The following is a 19549-nucleotide window of genomic DNA, read 5'->3' on the forward strand; positions in this document are numbered from 1 at the left end:
TACAAAGAGGAACAGGGCACTGAACTGTCACCAAAAGCCTGGAGGTCAGGGAAGAGACATCCGTAAACTGATGGCTTCCACACATGCAGGAAGGGAGGACAAAGTCACATCTGGGGAGATCAAAGAGGAGCCGGGAGATTCGACTGGGTGTGACAGTTAACTTTATGTGTCAACTTGGCTAAGCCACAGTCCCCTAATATTTGCTCAAGCGGATCTGGATACTACAGTGAAAGTACTTTTCAGATGAGACCAACACTTTTTTTCTTCAACAGTTTTATTTATTATTGAGAGACAGAGAGAGACAGAGCATGAGCATGGGAGAGGCAGAGAGAGGGGGAGACACAGAATCTGAAGGAAGTTCCAGGCTCTAAGCTGTCAGCACAGAGCCCAATTCAGGGCTCGAACTCACAAACCTCAAGATCATGACCTAAGCCAAAGTTGGATGCTTAACCAGCTGAGGCAGTTGGCTGCCTTAACCACCCAGGCAGCCCCAGATAAGACTAACGCTTAAATCGGTGGGTTTTTAAAGGAGATTATCCTCCATAATGGTGGGTGGGCCTTGCCCAATCAGTTGAAGACCTTAAGAGGAAAGAAAAGACTGGCCTTCAAAAGAAGAGGGAATTCTGTCTCTAGACTGCCTTCGGATTCAAGATACACTTTAGCCTAAACCCACATTCTTTTCATCTTCCCTTATTACCTGATGGCCAGTAAGACTAATGGTTTTAACCAAAGAAGACAGATGCTTCTATCTATAAGGCCTAAGAGCCTAGCTCAGAAGCCAGGCCAGCAGAGTCTAAACTGACAGAGCACAGCTCCTCCCTTTAGAAAGTCCACCAAGTCCAGCTAAGCTGGTCTGAGATGCACAGATGCACACACAGAACAGGGGCGACTCCAATCTGTGCGCATTCTGGATGACACCCGGCTCCCCTGAGGCGAGCCCCTCTCCAAGGCCCACCATTCCTGGAATGCCTAACGCCAGTCAGCTTCCTCACTGCGTTCCTCTCTGGCTTCTAGAACAGACTGGGCCACCATGCACCTCTGCTGGTCCCAGCCCTTTCCTGTAACCGCTGCTTGCATTAAGCCAGTATGTATCTGACGCCCATCAGGCGCCCAACATGTGCTGGCCGTACGCAGAAGAACCATCAGATAGGGTCTGCTGTCGGGGGGCTTAGTGTAGCCCCAGCGAGTCAGAACCATCCACGTGACATGGCGCAGAACGGTGTGGTGCTGGCCTTGCACGCATATAGGGAAGCCTGGGGCGCTTGGGGGGCTCAGTCGGTCGAGCACCTGACTCTTGATTTCGGCTCAGGTCATGATCCTGGGGTCCTGGGACAGAGCCCCACGCTGGGTTCTGTGCTGGGCATGGAGCCTGCCTGGGATTCTCTTTCTCCCTCTGTCTCTCCCTCTGCTTCTCTCTCTCTCTCTCTCAAATGGAGAAACTTAAAATGTTTTTAATATGGAAGCCTGAGGTTAGCATGAGCAGAAGTTCTAGAGGGAGGCTGTGGGCATCGGAGGACTCGGCAGCATTTACCTACATCAAGAACAGAAGAGAAGGCAACCGGCAGGATGGACAGTGCGGGCAAAGGCCCCAAAGTGCACGTGAACGTGGCACATCACAGAGACGAGCCCCTCCCCCCACCAGAATGGAGGGTCGTGCGCTGGGAAACACGGGCCAGTTGAACCTTAAGACCAGAGCCTAAAGCTTTATCGGGCAGGAACCCCTGCAGGCCTCTTCAGAGTGGGACTGGACGATGACGACGACGTGTGAGGAGACTCTCCGCGTGCCGGGAGGCCCCGGGAAGGCAGCGTGGGGGACAGAACGGGGGGAGGGGTAAGAGGCCAGGGTCTGGGAAGAACCCTGGAGCGTCGGGTACAGGCGGTGTGAGGATGGGCACGCGGCTTCACCCGCGGCAGGGACGGTTTCCTTACCGGCCACATGGGGACCCCAGGGCTCCCGAAGTGCTGTCAGGACCTCAGTAAGCGCTGGCTGCGACCACGACAATCACAAAACGACAAAAAATGTGCATGGGAAGTAGGCGTCTGGAAAAGTTCTTCATGTGCTTACATCACTGTAGCCCAAGTGTGTCCCTAGATGTGCTCTTTCAAAGTGCAAAGCTACATGAAAGGACATTCACTGAAACGCACAGACCACCGCTTAACAAAGTTGCTGGAAGCCTCTGGCAGGAAGAAGGATCAACTTGGGGACCAGAACTGGTCCCCTAAGACTGATCTCTCTCAGGGGTAATATTTTTTATAGGATAGAAATTTCATCATAAAAAATATCTCAGCTTTGGGGGGGCGCCTGGGTGGCTCAATCGGTTAAGCATCCGACTTGGGCTCAGGTCATGATCTCGTGCTTTGTCGGTTCGAGCCCTGCGTCAGGCTCTGCATTGACAGGCCGGAGCCTGGAGCTGCTTCAGATTCTGTGTCTTCCTCTCTCTCTGCCCCTCCCCTGCCCGTGCTTTGTCTCCTCTCTCAAAAATAAACATTAAAAAAATTTTTTTTAATTCATCTTAAAAAATCTCAGCTTTTATGGCATACCGAGAGCCCCCGAACTTTAGTAGAAACATTACTCCACATCCATTGCTGTGGAGGAACAGGAACAAACTAGATTTTTTGTAAAGCCCAGGCACTCAAGTTCAAGTTCATGCCTAGGCCTCCTCCACAGAGACAATTTATCTTCATTTGAGACCTATTTATAAACACAAATACCTGAGCACCTACTGCGTCGGGCCGCATCTTGGTGATGTAGGGACAGCTAATTGGGAAAAGAAGGTAGNTGGGCTGAGACAGGAAGAACAAGTAAAAGGCGGACAGGGGACAAAAGGTGGAGATCCACAGACTTCCTCAGAGACCACAGGCAGGCATCCGTGGGGGGACAGAACCCACCTGCGAGCAGCGAGAACTACACTGAGGCCGAGGCCGCCTCCCCACCAAGGGGGCAGGGCCCTTCTGCAGCTCCCCCCTTCCTGGCCCAGAGAGGAATCCCCTTCCCCCCTAACCCCCCGAAGCGCGGACGGTCACTATGGAGTCATTCAGCTTGGCACAACAGAAGAGATCTGCTCATTCTCCTCCTCCTCAGACATCTTAATCGCCCCGCAGGTGACTGAGAGCCCTGTGACGCTGCTATTTATATCGCTGCCCCCATAAATGATCGTTGACTTAGTTCTCTGTAGGGCACACCCCCAAGAAGACAGGGGAGGGGAATATGTACAACGTTCTGGAATGACTACAAGCTTTGCTGCTGAGAAAGTTAAGCCGCACCTAACCGCAGCATGAGGACACCCAATTAAAAGCAGGCGTTTTAGGGTGCCTGGGGGCTCAGTCGGTTATTCACCCAGCTCCTGATTTCGACTCAGGTCATGATCTCAAGATTCATGAGTTCCAGCCCCGCATCGGGCTCTGCGCAGACAGCGTGGTAAAGCCTGCTTGGGATTTTCTCTCTCCCCCTCTCTCTCTGCCTCTCCCCTGCTCGTACTCTCTCTCAAAATAAATAAATCAAACTTAAAAAATACAATAAAAAATTTTAAAAACCTCAGTCGGGTGTTATGCTTAAAATCCAACTTCAACTACAACTTAAAAAGGTCACCAAACCTTGATCCTTCGGATGCTGACGATCGCCTCGGACACCCTCTCAATGGCCGCAGGGAAGAAGAGCGTGACTGTCAACCGCACAGCCCCATACAGCGTCATGGCCACAAACACGTGGCTGGCTGTGATCACGTTGCCGAGGAGCACATAGGTGGTGAAAGTCACAAAAACAATGATTTTGCTTGCGACGAAAAATGACGCCAGATTCATCCCTCTGAGGTAGGAACTTCTCAGAATTTTGGAAATCTCCTTCCTGGAAAAGAGGATATGGGATTTCAAGGAAGCATCAACATTCACGTGGTATATTCAAGTGCCTGTTGCGTGTGGTCCCCATGTAGGCAGTGGACACAGAGGAGGACGAATAGTCCCTCACGTTCCGGAAACAGCCTGCAGCACACGGCCAGGACCCTTACCTTCACTAAAGGGAGGCGTCACGTCGCACGTCAACGTGCTGGGTCAGTCAGACCAGGTCTGAGCATTCGCTCAACAAGCACGTGTGAGTACAGGTCCTGTGCTGGGCACCCTGCTGACGGCAGACACGGCCCGTCCCCTCCGGGGGCTCATGAACTGATGAGGAGTGGAGAATAAGCAGCCCAGAATGTGTGCATTGGACAGAAACGGCGAGTGCAGGCCCCGTGGGTACGCAGAGGAGAGGGGTCTCCCTCCGCACAGGGGGGCCGGGGCAGGATGCGGGCGAGCAGGACTGAGGAGACGGGCCGGGTCGGTGGGGCCTGCCGGGGGCCAGGGGAGAACGAAGCCGAGTGCACCCGACGCAGAGGAAGGTGCACCCATGAAATGCAAGAGCGCACAGAGGCTGCCGGGGAGGGGCCGCGGGCTGGAGCGCACAGCTAGTCAAGTATTTAACTCCGAGACTGAAAAACATCCTACGAACATGAAGCCAAACAAAAAGGCCCAGTGTCTCCATGGCTCTGTTTCTCTCTTTGGAATGAATCACATTGATCTCAATAGCCTGGCCCAGTCTGTAATTTTCCTATTCATGCTACTTACGCACAAATTAGAGCGTCAGTGTAAACATCGTATTCTCAACTACCACCGTCATGGCTGGTTTGGGATCTCCGGTATCGGGAGACATTTGGAATTTTGTTTTTGTAGGAGCAGAAGCACGGGGTGGGGTGTATAGTATTTAAGTTCACATGTAAAAAAATTTTTTTTAATGTTTACTTTTGAGAGAGAAAGAGAGAGCATGAGCAGGGGAGGGGCAGAGAGAGGGAGACACAGAATCTGAAACAGGCTCCAAGCTCTGAGCTGTCAGCACAGAGCCTGACACGGGGCCCAAACTCAAGAGCCGTTAAGATCATCACCTGAGCTGAAGTCAGACGCTTAGCTGACTGAGCCACCCAGGCGCCCCTAAGTTCATATTTTAAAGTGAAAACTTCATTGCAATTTGTCAAACAATTCGGTGAAAGCAGGAGACTGAAAAGTACAGAAACATGACGCGAAATAACACGGAAATTTTACCTTCTCAAGCTGGTGACGAGGTCTGCAAAGGACTTTTCCCAAGCATACATCTTTATTATCCTTATGCCAGTGATAACTTCGTTCATGGTCCTGATCCTGACGTCCGTGAAAGTCGCGGTCTTATTCCTAAGGGGACAGATGTGACTGATGAGCAACAGCCACTGCAGCCCCACTTTGCTTATCAGCAGTGGGCGCCGCGAGAAACCCAGGATCAAATGACTCCCCACGGCAGCTTGTGTCCCACAGCACAGGCAGCCCCGACTCAAAATCCAAATGGAAAAAGACTGCAATTCGGAAGTCAGCAAGTCGCCCCCATGCAAGAAATATTCTGGAGACCCTGCAAGACTGGCTAAGGAAGACCTGAGAGAGAGTCAGATACACACCATCGATTCTGGGAGGTCACGGTGGGGGAGGGGAGGCGGAAAGCACGTGCATCTAACAACAACCCTACACTTGGCTGCAGTAGAATAAAATGGGAACAAAGTGCTTGGGAGCGGAAAAGAAAGGGAGGTGGATTCTCCTGGGTGAGGTGGGAGAGCAATGAAGCTTCTGAGCCCCAGCAGCTTTGGAACAGGACTCGAAAGGTACGGAACTTATGTCCACGGCTAAGAGGGGAAAGAAAATCCAAATCAAGAAAACACCACGAGTAAAGGCACAGAGGAACTCGGTGCACTTCAAACAGCACAGCATCTTCTACCTGACAACCTTGACTGTGACCCTGTTCCAGCCTCTGGCGCCTGCTTCAGCCCCAGTAAGCTCTGCGTCACCAGCCACTTGTCTATCTGCATGCCGCTAGGACTGTGGGACATAGGAAGATGTAACTGAGGTCGGCCTTGCCCTTGGGGAGCTTATAACTTAGTGGACACGCTGAATTACGAACAAGACACACACACACACACCTGGAAACGGCCCTAATGCAAGTGTAACAAAAATATAGGCAGCCAGAACTGGGCCTCTGAATAGACATTTAAGTTGTCCCATTATTTAATACATGTTGAAATAGCTTCATCATATGTAAATTAGGCCTGAAGACACCACTTATGAGGCTCGGTGCCCGAAAAGCTGGCCAGGAGGGGCCAGCGGATGGATGCCTTCCCCTCTCCAGCTGAAAGCTGGGGCCTCCACAGGCTAAGCCTGGGCAGCCTAAAGCCGACACACAGAGGAGGTCATAGAAGACGTCTGGATTGTTTTTGAACAAAAGCAGGGGGCAGGGGCGCCTGGGTGGCTCAGCTGATTAAGCATCCAGCTCTTGATCTTTTTTATTTAAACTTTTTTATGTTTTTTTATTTATTTCTGAGAGAGAGAGAGAGAGAGAGAGAGAGCACGAACAGGGGAGGGTCAGAGAAAGGGGGAGATACAGAATCTGAAACAGGCTCCAGGCTCTGAGCTGTCAGTGCAGAGCCCAACGCAGGGCTCAAACCCACGAACTGTGAGATCATGACCTGAGCCGAAGTTGGACGCTTAGCCGACTGAGCCATCCAGGCACCCCTCCAGCTCTTGATCTTGGCTCAGGTCATATCTCATGGTTCCTGATATCAAGACCCAAGTAGGGTTCTGTGATTCTCTCTCTCCCTCTCTCTCTCTCTCTGCCCCTTCCAAAGCTCTCTTTCCTGCTGTCTCTTTCTCAAAATAAACAAACTTTAAAAAAACAAAAGATAAAAAACCAAACAAAGCAAGGCACAGACCACAATAGTAACAAATACACATGACCTATTTTTTGAAAATGTTTCTCTTACCGGAGTGATGAAAACAATTTCCCGATGCAGCTTTGCAAGGGCAGGAGAATAATCAGAACTGCCATCCCGGCCAGACAGGATATTCCTATTTCCATCCAGAGCAAGGCGGTCACTGCTATGGCCTGCAGTGGCCCTGCCCACAGAAAGTGCAAGAATATTGTCACCTTAAAAGAGAAAGACAATGCTTTCTTAGGACTATGGAAACACAAGCCAATAAGCACGCAGTATGGAAACAATGTGCTCTGAAGGAGCAGTCAGAAACCTACACAGAAATTATCACGGTGGGTTTTAAACCTGCTAACACAAAACTCCAAGTATCCAGGACAGTACAGGGAAGGCTCCGGGGACATCCAGGGAGAACTCGACTACCAGCACTAGAAGGAGATCTCAAGGGGTGCCTGGGTGACTCAGTCCATTAAGCGTCCGACTCTCGATCTCAGCTCAGGGCATCAGCTCATGGTTCATGAGTTCGAGCCCCGCATCAGGCTCTGTTCTGATGGTGTGGAGCCTGCTTGGGATTCCGTCTCTCCTTCTCTCTGCCCTTCCCCCACTTGTACGCACGCACATGCACTCTCTCTCTCAAAATAAATAAACATTAAAAATTAAAAAAAAGAAAAAAGAAAAAAGACTCAATTCTGTCTACACCACAGATGGGCTCAGGGTTCCCCCAAACTTCCTCTACTACAAAATTCAGCCCCACCTCCTCTGGGCTCCCCAGGACGTCACAAAAGCCTGTATTATGGTACCTACTACAGTCTCTAGTAATTACTTGCACATTTCTCTCCCTGATAGGCTGTGGCTTCCCCAGGGCAGAAACTAAGCCTTATTCATCCCTGAAACTGAATAGGAGCCTTCATTCATGTTTGATGAGTGAATAACTGAAAGAGAAGTGGTCTGGTGCGATGCAGATCTGACCAGCAGCTACAAGGTCCCGGGTAGTGCGGTGGGTGGAGAAGAACAGTTAGTTTCCACCTAGGGCGTCACCCATTTGGCTTTTGTTTCCAAAGACTTCCTATGTCTAAGGCCCAGAACAATCCCTGTCCACCAGAAGGTCATCATTCAGAGCGGGAGGAAGACAAGTCGGCCGGCAATAGCAACAATGCGTGCTCAGAAGGCCCCCGCCTATAGGGCTATTAGGACCATGTAATGAAGTGGGTCGAGAACACATCTGCTTATGTCTCGTTGAAGTACACTGTGCACACACTGGGCAAACAACACCCTCCCCGACCGGACAACACGTATTATTATAGCCAAGCTGCACTCAGAGAAATGAGAACTGGATAAAAAGTATGCTTACCTGACGTCCCCAACAGCAGTCCGGCCCACACCCAAAAGTGGCACCAGAAATTCCAAGAAGTTAAACCGAGTGAGGGGGTGGGAATGGAGGAGGACCCGTCAGGGGCGGCTTACCTGATCAAACTTGTTCACGTCGTTGGACAGCAGATTGACGATCTGGCCGGTCGTGGTTTTCCCCATGGCTGTGTTACTAAGGCGAAGGGCCTGACACAGAAGAGGGATCGGAGAGTTATATTCCCCCAGGGAGGCCACACTTAGAAAACTAGGAAAATGGCGTGCACTTTTATGGGGTCTTGCGTGATATCAGGAGAACAGGATGACCTGGGGCAGCAGAGCTCCAGGGACCTGGGCTCAGCCTTCAACTAATGTGGTGGCAGCCATGTCCCACGAGGATCTAGGGAGCAAGAGGGGACACAAGCAAACTCCCCTACCCCGTTATTCGATGAATCTGGACATGCCCAAAGTATAAAAGGATAGATGCTCAGGAGTCAACTAAAGTAATTGTGAGCCACAATCTACGAGAGTGGAGAGGCTAAGGACAGAAATTAGGAGACGGGCTAAAAACCTGGAACCAGTCATTAATTCGGCACGTGACGTCATGATAACACTCTGGGTCTTAGGCTCCTCGTTCTGCAAATGGAAATAACCCCAGACGCTGCCTAGACAGACCACAGGTTCCTAGACGGGGCTGCAGGATACTTGCTATCCACTACGCGGGGGACACCAGGTGCTCCAGGCGACAGGATGCCTGAGGAGTCGTGTTTCCTGTTTAGAGGTGGGACGTGGTGTGGACAAGCAGCTGTAATTCGAGCGGGAAATGGACAATAAGGACGGCAGCACAGGGACCTGGCTTCCACTGAGTGACTCAGTGGACAGGACACACCTTGGACAAGGAGGAGGAGAAACTCCATGGAAAGAGGGAAGAAGAACACTGTGATCGCAAGGAACAGCATGCAGAGTGAGGGAAGGGAGATGTAGAAGCAGCTGAGTGAAGAGGATCTGAAATCTGGCTAGAAAGGTGGAACGGAAACCAGCTAGTGTCCGGAAAACAAAAGGGAGCAGTAAATGTCTTTTTACATGAGAGTGAGAAATGCAACTCTAGGAAGATTAGGCTGTAGAAGTAACTGGCCAGGCGACTCTGATAAGGAGGGAGGATTAGGAACCACCGATGGTCCAGGCAATGGTAAGGGGCTGTGTGAATGTGAATGGAAAGGAAGGGCCAAGACCAGGGAAGACACTTTGGGAAATACAAAGTGTTACATAAATGTAAGCACATCAGCCACAAAAAATACAGGGCCCCGCCCCCCCAAAGAAAAAAGAAAGAAATGCCCCTACTGGAGGAAAGAAATACACACCTCGGTACCTTACTTACTGAAGGCTAATTAGAAACTACTTTTAAAGCCAATTTTACATACAAATACATGTGAATCCCTCATTCAGAAAATACACAATGGAAGTAGATATCTGATAACTAATTTTAAAAATTAAAGACAGAATAGCATACAGAACTGATCCTAAAACTGATTTTTGGGGCTCCTGGGTGGCTCAGTTGGTTAAGCGTCCGACTTCCACTCAAGTCATGATCTCACAGTTCATGGGTTCGAGCCCCACGTCAGGTTCTGTGCTGACAGCTTAGGGCCTGGAGCCTGCTTCAGATCCTGTGTCTACCTCTCTCTCTGCCACTTCCCTACTCATGCTCAGTCTCTCAAAAATAAATAAGCACTAAAATAAAATTGTTTTAACTGATCATTTTCAAAAATTCTCAAGACCACTGCACCCAATTAGAATCGTCATCCATGGGGCGCCTGGGTGGCTCAGTCGGTTGAGCATCTGACTTCAGCTCAGGTCATGATCTCACGGTTCATGGGTTCGAGCCCCGTGTCGGGCTCTGTGCCGACAGCTCAGAGCCTGGAGCCTGTTTCGGATTCTGTGTCTCCCTCTCTCTCTGACCCTCCCCTGCTCATGCTGTCTCTCTCTCTCAAAAATAAATAAAACATTTAAAAAAATTTTTTAAAAAACGAATCGTCATCCACAGACCGTCCCTGACAACAAGAACCACATGGTAAAAGAGTGCAGATGACTATTTGTGCCAAAGGCAAAGTTCCTTTAGGCAGGCCACCAGGGCCACTTGTCATTCCATTATGCTGGTGACGGGGTACAGTAACAGACTAAAGGCTGGCTCTGGGACAAAAGCGCACGTAAGTGAAGGGCAGCGCTGCAGCCAACACAGAAATTAATCTCTGTCACCGTCTAGCTAGGACAAGAAAAGCAGTGGAGTGTCAGTAATGCTGGTACGAGGAAGACACAGCTCCTAAGCACACACTGCCAGACTTCTGCTTCCACCCGTGAAAGAACAGTTGGTACTGGAGCCCCCACCACCTCCCAGCAAAAACCCAGACCACCAGACAGAAAGGTGGAGCTGCTGTTTCAGGCACAGGCCATAGCAGGCGCAGGGCCGTGGGCACAGAGAGAAGGGGCACCAGAGCAGAGCCCAGAGACCGCCCGGCTTTCTGCCCGGGGGCATTTACTGCCCATGAAGAACTGTGGCTTCGCTGCGCCCAGGAGGGAGAGGCAGTCGTTTCAAGTTGCGGAAACGTCTGGAATTTGCATGCCAGGGTAACAGAAGGTTAGGCCCCAGGACTTTTTGTAGGGAATTAGCAGGGGAGAGAGTGGCAGCTATGGGCTCAAGAGGTCACATGAGGGGACATGGAGTTTCTGCCCAACCAGAATAAAAAGATCTTCATAAGTACCTCAAATACCCCACTTAGACACCAGGAGGGCCATGCCTTAGTACTAAAGATCATACTCTGGAGTAAGAGCCACGCAGTTGGACTAAAATGGAAATATCCGCCATTAGATAGATACACAGATACCTAGAGTAGGAAGGTAGAGTTACATATGTGGCTAGATCCAATCCTGACAAAACCAACCAGGAATTGCTTATAAGAACAAAACTCAATGCCCTTCAGTCAAAACTCCCTATCACATCATCCCTTATCACATCCAACTCTGTGCAGGATTGTTTATAACTGTGCAGTTATTACACATGCAAAGAAGAAGATGGGACCCATTATCAAGGAGAAAGAAAATAGGCAATAGAAGCAGACCCTGAGATGATCCAGATTTTGGATTTAGCAGATGAGAACTATAAAACAACTATTGTAAACTGTGTGCAAGGAGGTAGAGGAAAGTATGGTTATAACAAGTGAGCTAGAAGGGCACCTGGGTGGCTCAGGCCGTTGAGCATCTGACTTCGGCTCAGGTCATGATCTCACATTTCGTGGGTTCAAGCCCCGTGTCGGACTCTGTGCTGACAGCTCAGAGCCTGGAGCTGCTTCAGATTCTGTGTCTCCCTCTCTCTCTGCCCCTCCCCTGCTCCTGCTCCGTTTCTGTCTCTCAAAAATAAATAAACATTAAAAAACCATTTTTAATAAAAAAAGAAATTCTTCAACCTAAAGGAATCGGTACCGACCAGACGAAAACTCAGAGGTACAATAGGGAATAAAGAGAAACCAAAATGGCAAAAAGGCAGATAGACACAAAAGATTAAAAATTTCCTTTTCAGCAGTATCAACAACAGCCAAAGGATGGAAAGAGTCCAAATGTCCACGACGAATGAATGGATAGAGATGTGGTGTATATATACAATGGAGTATGACTCGGCAATCAAAAAGAATGAAGTCTTGCCATTTGCAACTATGTGGATAGAACTAGAGGGTATTGCGCTAAGCAAAATTAGTCCGAGAAAGACAAATATCATGACTGCATGCATATGAGGACTTTAAGGTACAGAACAGATGAACATAATGGAAAGGAAGCAAAAATAATATAAAAGCAAGGAGGGGGACAAAACATAATTGACTCTTAAATATGGAGAACAAATAGACAGTTACTGGAAGCGCCATGGGAGGGGGGATGGGCTAAATGGGAAAGAGGCATTAAGGAATCTACTCCTAAAATCATTGTTGCACTATATGCTAACTTGGATGTAAATTTAAAAAATAAATTTAAAAAATAAATTTAAAAAATTTCCTTTTAATTTATTTGAAAGGTAACTGGCTGCTTAAAGCAAACACTGCTAACGCTCCACGGGGTATGCAGAGGTGAGCTACATTAACCCCCACAGCACAGTGAATGGGAGAGGAGCAGGGCTTTATGCTTGCATGTTGCTTACGTTTTATGTAAAGTGGTCTAACATGATGGTTACACAGACTGTGACAGGCCAAGATGCCTATCTGAATCTCTAAGTCAACACTAAAACCACAGAAAGAGATACTGCTAAAAAGCCAATATAGACATCAAAATGGAATACTAAAAAATTTCTGATAAGGGGCACCTGGGTGGCTCAGTTGATTAAGCATTCAAATTTTTTTTTAATGTTTTTATTTATTTCTGAGAGAGAGACAGCGTGAGCAGGGGAGGGTCAGAGAGAGAGGAAGATACAGAATCTGAAGCAGGCTCTAGGCTCTGAGCTGGCTGTCAGCACAGAGCCAGAAGTGGGGCTCAAACCCATGAACTGTGAGACTGTGACCTGAGCCGAAGTCAGAGGCTTAACCAACTGAGCCATGGTTCAACTCTGGCTCAGATCATGACCTCACGGTTCGTGAGTTCAAGCCTCCTGTCGGGCTTAGTGCTGACAGCTCAGAGCCTGGAGCCTGCTTGGGATTCTGTGTCTCCCCCTCGCTCTCCCTCTCCCCAACTTGTGCTCTGCCTGTCTCTCTCTCTCTTTCAAAAATAAACATTTAAAAAATTGAAAAATATCTGATAACCCCCCCCATTGCCAAAAAAAAAAAGCCAGGAATGGAAAAAACAAAACACAGATTAAAAAAAAAAATAAGTAGCAAAGTGAAAAGCTGAAACCTAGTCACATCAATATTACACTAAATGTAAACACACTAACACTCTACTTAGGGGTGCCTGGGTAGCTCGGTTGGTTAAGCGTCCGACTTCAGCTCAGGTCATGATCTAACGGTTCATGGGTTTGAGCCCCACGTTGGGCTCTGTGCTGACAACTCAGAGCCTGGAGCCTGTCTTCGGATTCTGTGTCTCCCTCTCTCTCTCTGCCCCTCCCCCACTCACACTCTTTCTGTCTCAAAAAGAAACAAAGAATAAATGTTAAAAAGAAAAGTTTTTTTAAGCCAGAGACTGTCACAACAGATTAATAAAGGGCTGACCTAAGCTGCTGTAAAAGGGAGATATACTTTATACTTTAAATACACAGGACGAAAGTGAAAGGCTTACAAAAGATAGGCCATGCAAACAACAGGTACAATGAATGTGGTGTGGCTGTATTAGTATCAGACAACACAGACTTTGAGACAAGGAATATGACCAGAGATTAATAAGGTCAGTTCACCACCCCTAAATGTGCATGGATCAAATTATAGAGTTTCAACATATATGAGACAAAAATAGAACTAAAGAGAAAAAATTAGAAAACACACAATCATAGATCTTAACATCCCTTTCCCAGTAATTGATAAAAGTGGACCAAAAAAAACCAAAACATGAGTCTACGGAAGACGTGAACGACGTTAATCTAACTGTGTGGAGCACCACACCCGACAATTGCAGGGTAGTTTTCTCAAGCACACACTGGATATTTCTCACCATAGACCCTATCCTGCCAGGGCCAGGACATAAGTCTCAATAAGTGTCTAAACACAAAAATGTTGCACAGAATGTTCTCTGAAAAAAAAATTAAATTAGAAATCATGGAGATAGCTCTAAAAACCCCAAATATTTGAGAATTAACAACATATTTCTAAATAGCTATGTGCCAAAGAAGACCTCATAGGAGAAATCAAAATTATTTTTTAAAGGTTTTTATATTTTTAATAGTTTATTGTCAAGTTGGTTTCCATATAACACCCAGTGCTCATCCCCACAAGTGCCCTCCTCCATGCCCAGTACCTCCCTTCCCCTTTCCCCCACCCCCATCAGCCCTCAGTTTGTTCTCGGCATTCAAGAGTCTTTCATGGTTTGCCTCCCTCCCTCTCCCCACTATTTCCTCCCTTCTTCTCCCCCATGGTCCTCCATTAAGTTCCTCCTAATCCTCCTATATGTGCAAACATATGATATCTGTCCTTCTCTGCCTAACTTATTTCACTCAGCATAAAACCTTCAAGGTCCATCCATGTTGCTACACATGGCCAGATGTCATTCTTTCTCATTGCCATGGAGTATTCCATTGTACAGATAAACCACATCTTGATCCATTCGTCCACTGATGGACACTTAGGCTCTTTCCATGTTTTAGCTATTGTGGAGAGTGCTGCTATGAACATTGGGGTACATGTGCTCCTATGCATCAGCATTCCTGTGTCCCTTGGGTAAATTCCTAGCAGTGCTATTGCTGGGTCACAGGGGAGTTCTATTGTTAATTTCCTGAGGAACCTCCATAGTGTTTTCCAGAGGGGCTGCACCAGTTTACATTCCCACCAACAGTGTAGGAGGGTGCCCGTTTCTCCACATCCTCGCATCTAGAGTCCTCTGATTTGCTCATTTTAGCCACTCCGACTGGCATGAGGTGGTAGCTCAGTGAGGTTTTGATTTGTATTTTCCTGATGAGGAGGGACGCTGAGCATCGTTTTAAAGAAATGAAAGTGAAAACATACCATATCATAATCTGTAAGGCTATAGGTGAGCAAGCCTTAGAGGAAACTTCTAGCTTTAAAAGTTTTACATTAAAAAGAAAGGTACAAAACTGATGATCTAAGATTCTGCCTAAGACTAAGACCAAAGAACCCACACACACACACACCCACACACAATCACTCCATTCACACTTCCAGAAGAGCATCTAGTGTAATCAAAGATCTGTGTGCTGGTCCAGGAACTATCAGCTCACTGAGGGCAGAGACCCTGTCATAAGCATTTACATCAGCAGCACCACAAAAACAGCCACCTTTTAATGAACACCTACTACAACTCAGGCAACTGAATAGGAAACAACCTTGGGCACCAGGGTGAGCTCAAGCCCCACTTCTCTCTCTCTCCCCTCCTGGATTCTCTCTCTCTCTCCCCTTTCTCACTTGCCCCCCCCCCCAAAAAGGCAACAACCTTACAAAGCAACAATTATCCCTTATTTTGCAGATGAGAAAATAGGCTGAGCACATTCATGTCTCACAGAACACTGTATTTTTTCTTTTAATGAAGCAAAATTACCACTCTTCTTTGTAATGTAGAAAACTGAAGTTTGCTTCTAATAAATTACGTGTGTTACAGTTTAAAAACACTTCACATCCGGTGTAGAGGAAAACAATGTACAAATTAATGCGTACTAATGCATCATCATTCTGCTAATGTTTTGGTTCCACATTTCCTGAAGTTTACAGGTTATTGGAGGATACTATTTGATTAAATTTGTTTTCCTTGTGAAAACAAAATAGTTCCACCATGAGAGCAATAAAAGGCAAACAAAAGAAACTGGAATCAATATTTGCACTCTATCTGCCAGACCCAAGGTTAGTATCTTTAATAAATCAAGAACACCTAAATATCAATAAGAATTATAAAAGACTACCAACGAAAAAAAGGGAGCCAAATAACATATACAGGAAATGCACTAAGGGAAACGCAAATGCCCAATGAACATTTTCAAATACTCAAATTCATCATTACTCAGACAATGTAAATTAAAGGAACAAAGCAGTATTACTTTTCATCCAGAAACTGGTAAAAGTGGGAAAGACAAAAAAACTAGAACATCCAATCTTGGCCGAAGTGGGATGCTTAACTGACTGAGCCTCCCAGGTGCCCCCATATGCTAAGTCTTTAAGGCAACTATACTTAGAACTCTTCTGTCTATAAAGAAGTTTCTAAATTTTGCTCAGCACGCACCTTCCTTCAGACCAAGCATACAAGAGGGAAGCGATATGCCCTCTACAAACTCATCCACTGGGCATGATTTTACTGTCAAAGTGACAGTGTTTTACAAATGGGATTTTCCTTTTCCCTCATGTTTTATATTTACCAAAGTACTGAGCTTAAGGAAGCTGGATACACAGCACACCTAAGTCACACTGCACACTTCTGTAAGGTCACAAAACAAGGTGTGTTATGCATTCCCTTGTAAACACGGTGCTTGAAGCTTTCAGCAAATGAGTCAATCTGTGCAGAAGAAAACAACAGAGGGAGATGCTGTCCAAATCACGATTTTCACAGCGCACATTTTGAGACCCAAACTTACAAAAAGCAGCAATGCCCTAGTATCTGTCATTCGTATGTACAAAGAGACTAAGCAAAGTGCAGAGAGCAAGAAAATGCTCCCTCACAAAGCAACCCATCACATTCTCCACCGAATTCCATGCTCCCCACGCACTGCCAAGGAGCATCAGCGAGAGCAGCCGGGCGCCAGTGGCTGTTAAGTCGCAGAGACAGCAAAGAAAATAACCCGGTCAGTTCAGCTAATGAGCCCCAGAGGGAGGAGAAGGGAGGAGACAAGGTCTTCAAAACATAACCCCGACACGGCCGCCTGCGCTGCACAGGGGACCAGAGGGGTAGAGGCTTCTCTGACATGCCTTCCTTTTCCTCCACAAGTAACTGGAACTTTATTGCCACTGTTGAGGATCAGGATGAACTGTCATTTTTTCAATGAAGACTAACTAAATATATGATCTGCGCCTGTTCAAAAAAAAAAAATGACGTTAACCTTGAAGACATTATGCTAAGTGACGCACGGGAGGTACTTAAGCAGTCAGTGTCCTGGAAGGCAGGAAGTCGCATGGTGGTCGCCAGGGGCTGGGGGGAGGGGGGAAGGGAAATGAGGAAGTGATCTCATGGGTACAGAGGTTCAGTTTTACAAGAAGAAAAGAGCTCTGGAGATGGACACCGGTGACGGCTGCATGAGGATGTGAATGTACTTAAGGCCACTGAGTGGTACACGCAAAAATGGTAAATGTGGTCAATTTTAAGTTATGTGTATTCGAACAGATAAACATTTAAAACCACGAATTAAAACAAAAAAAAATGAGGGGCACCTGGGTGGCTCAGTCGGTTAAGCATCCACTCAGGTCATGATCTCACAGCTTACGAGTTTGAGTCCCAAGTCAGGCTCTGTGCTGACAGCTCAGAGCCTGGAGCCTGCTTTGGATTCTGTGTCTCCTCGCTCTCTGCCCCTGCCCCTCTTGCACTCTGTCTCTCTCATTCTGTCTTTCTCTCAAAAATAAACAAAACATAAAAGTAAAAAAACAAAAAACAAAATGAAGGGCACCTGGCTGGCTCAGTCATTACAGCATGTGAATTTACGTTTATTTATTTATTTTGAGAGAGAGAGAGAGGAGAGGAGAGAGAGACAGAGAGAGTGAGAGAGAGAATCCTAAACAGGCTCCATGCTGTCAGCACAGAGGCTGATATGGGACTCAAACCCACGAACCATGAGATCATGACCTGAGCTGAAACCACCAGCCGAAAGCTTAACTAACAGAGCCACCCAGGCGCCCCACAGAGCACGTGACTCTTGATCTCAGGGTTGTGAGTTCAACCCCACCCTGGATACAGAGATTACTTAAAAAAAAATCAATCAAAAGTGATTACCTTTAAAGACCTGGGGAAAAAGTGGGGACCAACCAAAAACTGTAAACCTACAGAAATACCTTAAAATAACAAAGAAATAAAAAGATTTTCAGATCAACAAAAATTTTTTTTGTTAACTTTTTTTTAACAGTTATTTATTTTTGAGAGAGAGCTAAAGAGACAGAGAGCGCGTGAGTGATTTTCAGATCAACAAAAATTTTTTTTGTTAACTTTTTTTTAACAGTTATTTATTTTTGAGAGAGAGCTAAAGAGACAGAGAGCGCGTGAGTGATTTTCAGATCAACAAAAATTTTTTTTGTTAACTTTTTTTTAACATTTATTTATTTTTGAGAGAGAGCTAAAGCGACAGAGAGCGCGTGAGTGAGCAGAGGAGGGGCAGAGAGGGAGGGAGACACAGAACCCAAAGCAGGCTCCAGGCTCCGAGCTGTCAGCACAGAGCCCGATGCAGGGCTCGAACTCACAAGCTGTGAGATCATGACCTGAGCAGAAGTCAGACGCTTCACGCACTGAGCCACTCAGGCGCCCTGACCAACATCAAAATTTAAAAATTAAACTAACTTGGTTTTTAAAAATTAAACAGCAGTACTGTTTTTAGCATCAATCCTGGGGAAAGGAATGGAGACATTCACGCTGTCTGTTCACCTGCCCAGAAGGCTCCCCTCACCCCTCCCTGCACCCTCCCTCGCCATCTACCACTGCCCAGCCCCTCGTCCCCTTCACTGCAGTGCAGTGACTCCTCAATGTTCCTGATGGTAAGAATCCCTGGGGCACAGATTAAAGATACAGATTTCCAGGGCTTCTCGTAATCCCGAGGGAGTAGGTCTGGGGTTAAACCCAGGTTCTAGGGTTTTTTGTTAAGCACAAAGATGACTCATAAGAATTTAGCGACCCGCAGCCTGGCATATGTCCGCCTCACCCTTGATCCGCTCGGCAAGGAAGTGGATCAGGCACGTCGCCCGATCCTAACCGTGCCTGCAGTGTACACAGCTCCCAGCTGTGAGGGCCATAAACACGGAGCTATTAAAAGCCGTGAGCAGACAGCTGCTCCGACAAGAGGCTGAGTAACTGATAGGGGACCTGCCCCGCCTCCTCCGCCTCTGCCACACACACGCAACTACGTGACTGCGCAAAATTACGTTTCCAGGCTCCAGACACCAGCCGCTGCAAGACCGATCCTGCGAGAAGGGGCGCTCACGGCGTGAACACCACCGCGGTCTCAGCGCTCGGCCGGGAGACCATTTTCCAACAGGGCCAGTGAGCTCAGGTCAAACAGTGCAGCAGCCCCCTGGGCTGAGGCGTCAGAGGTCAGATTCCTCGCGGATGGATGAAAGGGTCCCCCAGGTCCCGGGGCGGGGGGCTCGGGGGGGGCACCTTGCTGCGGGAAGGCCTGCCCTGAGGGACGGCCTACAAAGGCCCAGGTCACCAGAGAGCCGGTGCAAAGAACAGCAAGCAGAACACGATACCTGAAGGTCAAGCTGGGGCCCTGAGCTCCTGCCCAGCCAGCGTGGAGAAACCGTACTATCGTTAAGGAGGCTGGAATGCAGGCGCCGCACCAGAAATACCGCGCCTCGGAATTAAAGGCCGCTCTCTGGGGCAGTGATTCTCAACCGCGGCAATTTGGCCCTAGTCCCCTGCCCTCAGGGGACACCAGGCGATGTCTGGAGGCCTTACTGGTTGTTACAACTAGAAAGATGCTCCTGGCATCCAGTGGGCAGAGGCCACAGGGCCTGCTCACATGCTACACTGCACGAGGTCCCCTTCACCCCCGCCCCCCGACGAAACGTGACACAGCCCCAAACGCAGGCGTGCAGCTGAGGATCTCTCCCATAAAACAGATTTGCTCATCCTGGAAAAGATCCGAAGGCCTAACAAGAACCCACAAAAGACATACAGCTTGAAGGTTGAGACCC

At 47.8% G+C, this 19549-nt stretch overlaps 1 protein-coding gene across 1 annotated transcript in view; it reads right to left on the minus strand.

The window, feature by feature from the left end:
- LOC144223251 (ATP-binding cassette sub-family C member 4-like) overlaps window positions 1–19549 on the minus strand; it is a gene marked incomplete at its 3' end in the record, with an annotated part of 99890 nt that overhangs the window by 14576 nt on the left and 65765 nt on the right. Inside the window, 4 exon segments of the mRNA XM_077753969.1 lie at window positions 3595–3844; window positions 5071–5196; window positions 6807–6970; window positions 8217–8306. Coding sequence (XP_077610095.1) covers window positions 3595–3844; window positions 5071–5196; window positions 6807–6970; window positions 8217–8306 — 630 coding nt within the window.

The sequence above is a fragment of the Crocuta crocuta genome, unplaced genomic scaffold (assembly GCF_008692635.1).
Source record: "Crocuta crocuta isolate KB4526 unplaced genomic scaffold, BGI_CrCroc_1.0 scaffold31, whole genome shotgun sequence".
In the NCBI taxonomy this organism is placed as follows: domain Eukaryota; kingdom Metazoa; phylum Chordata; class Mammalia; order Carnivora; family Hyaenidae; genus Crocuta; species Crocuta crocuta.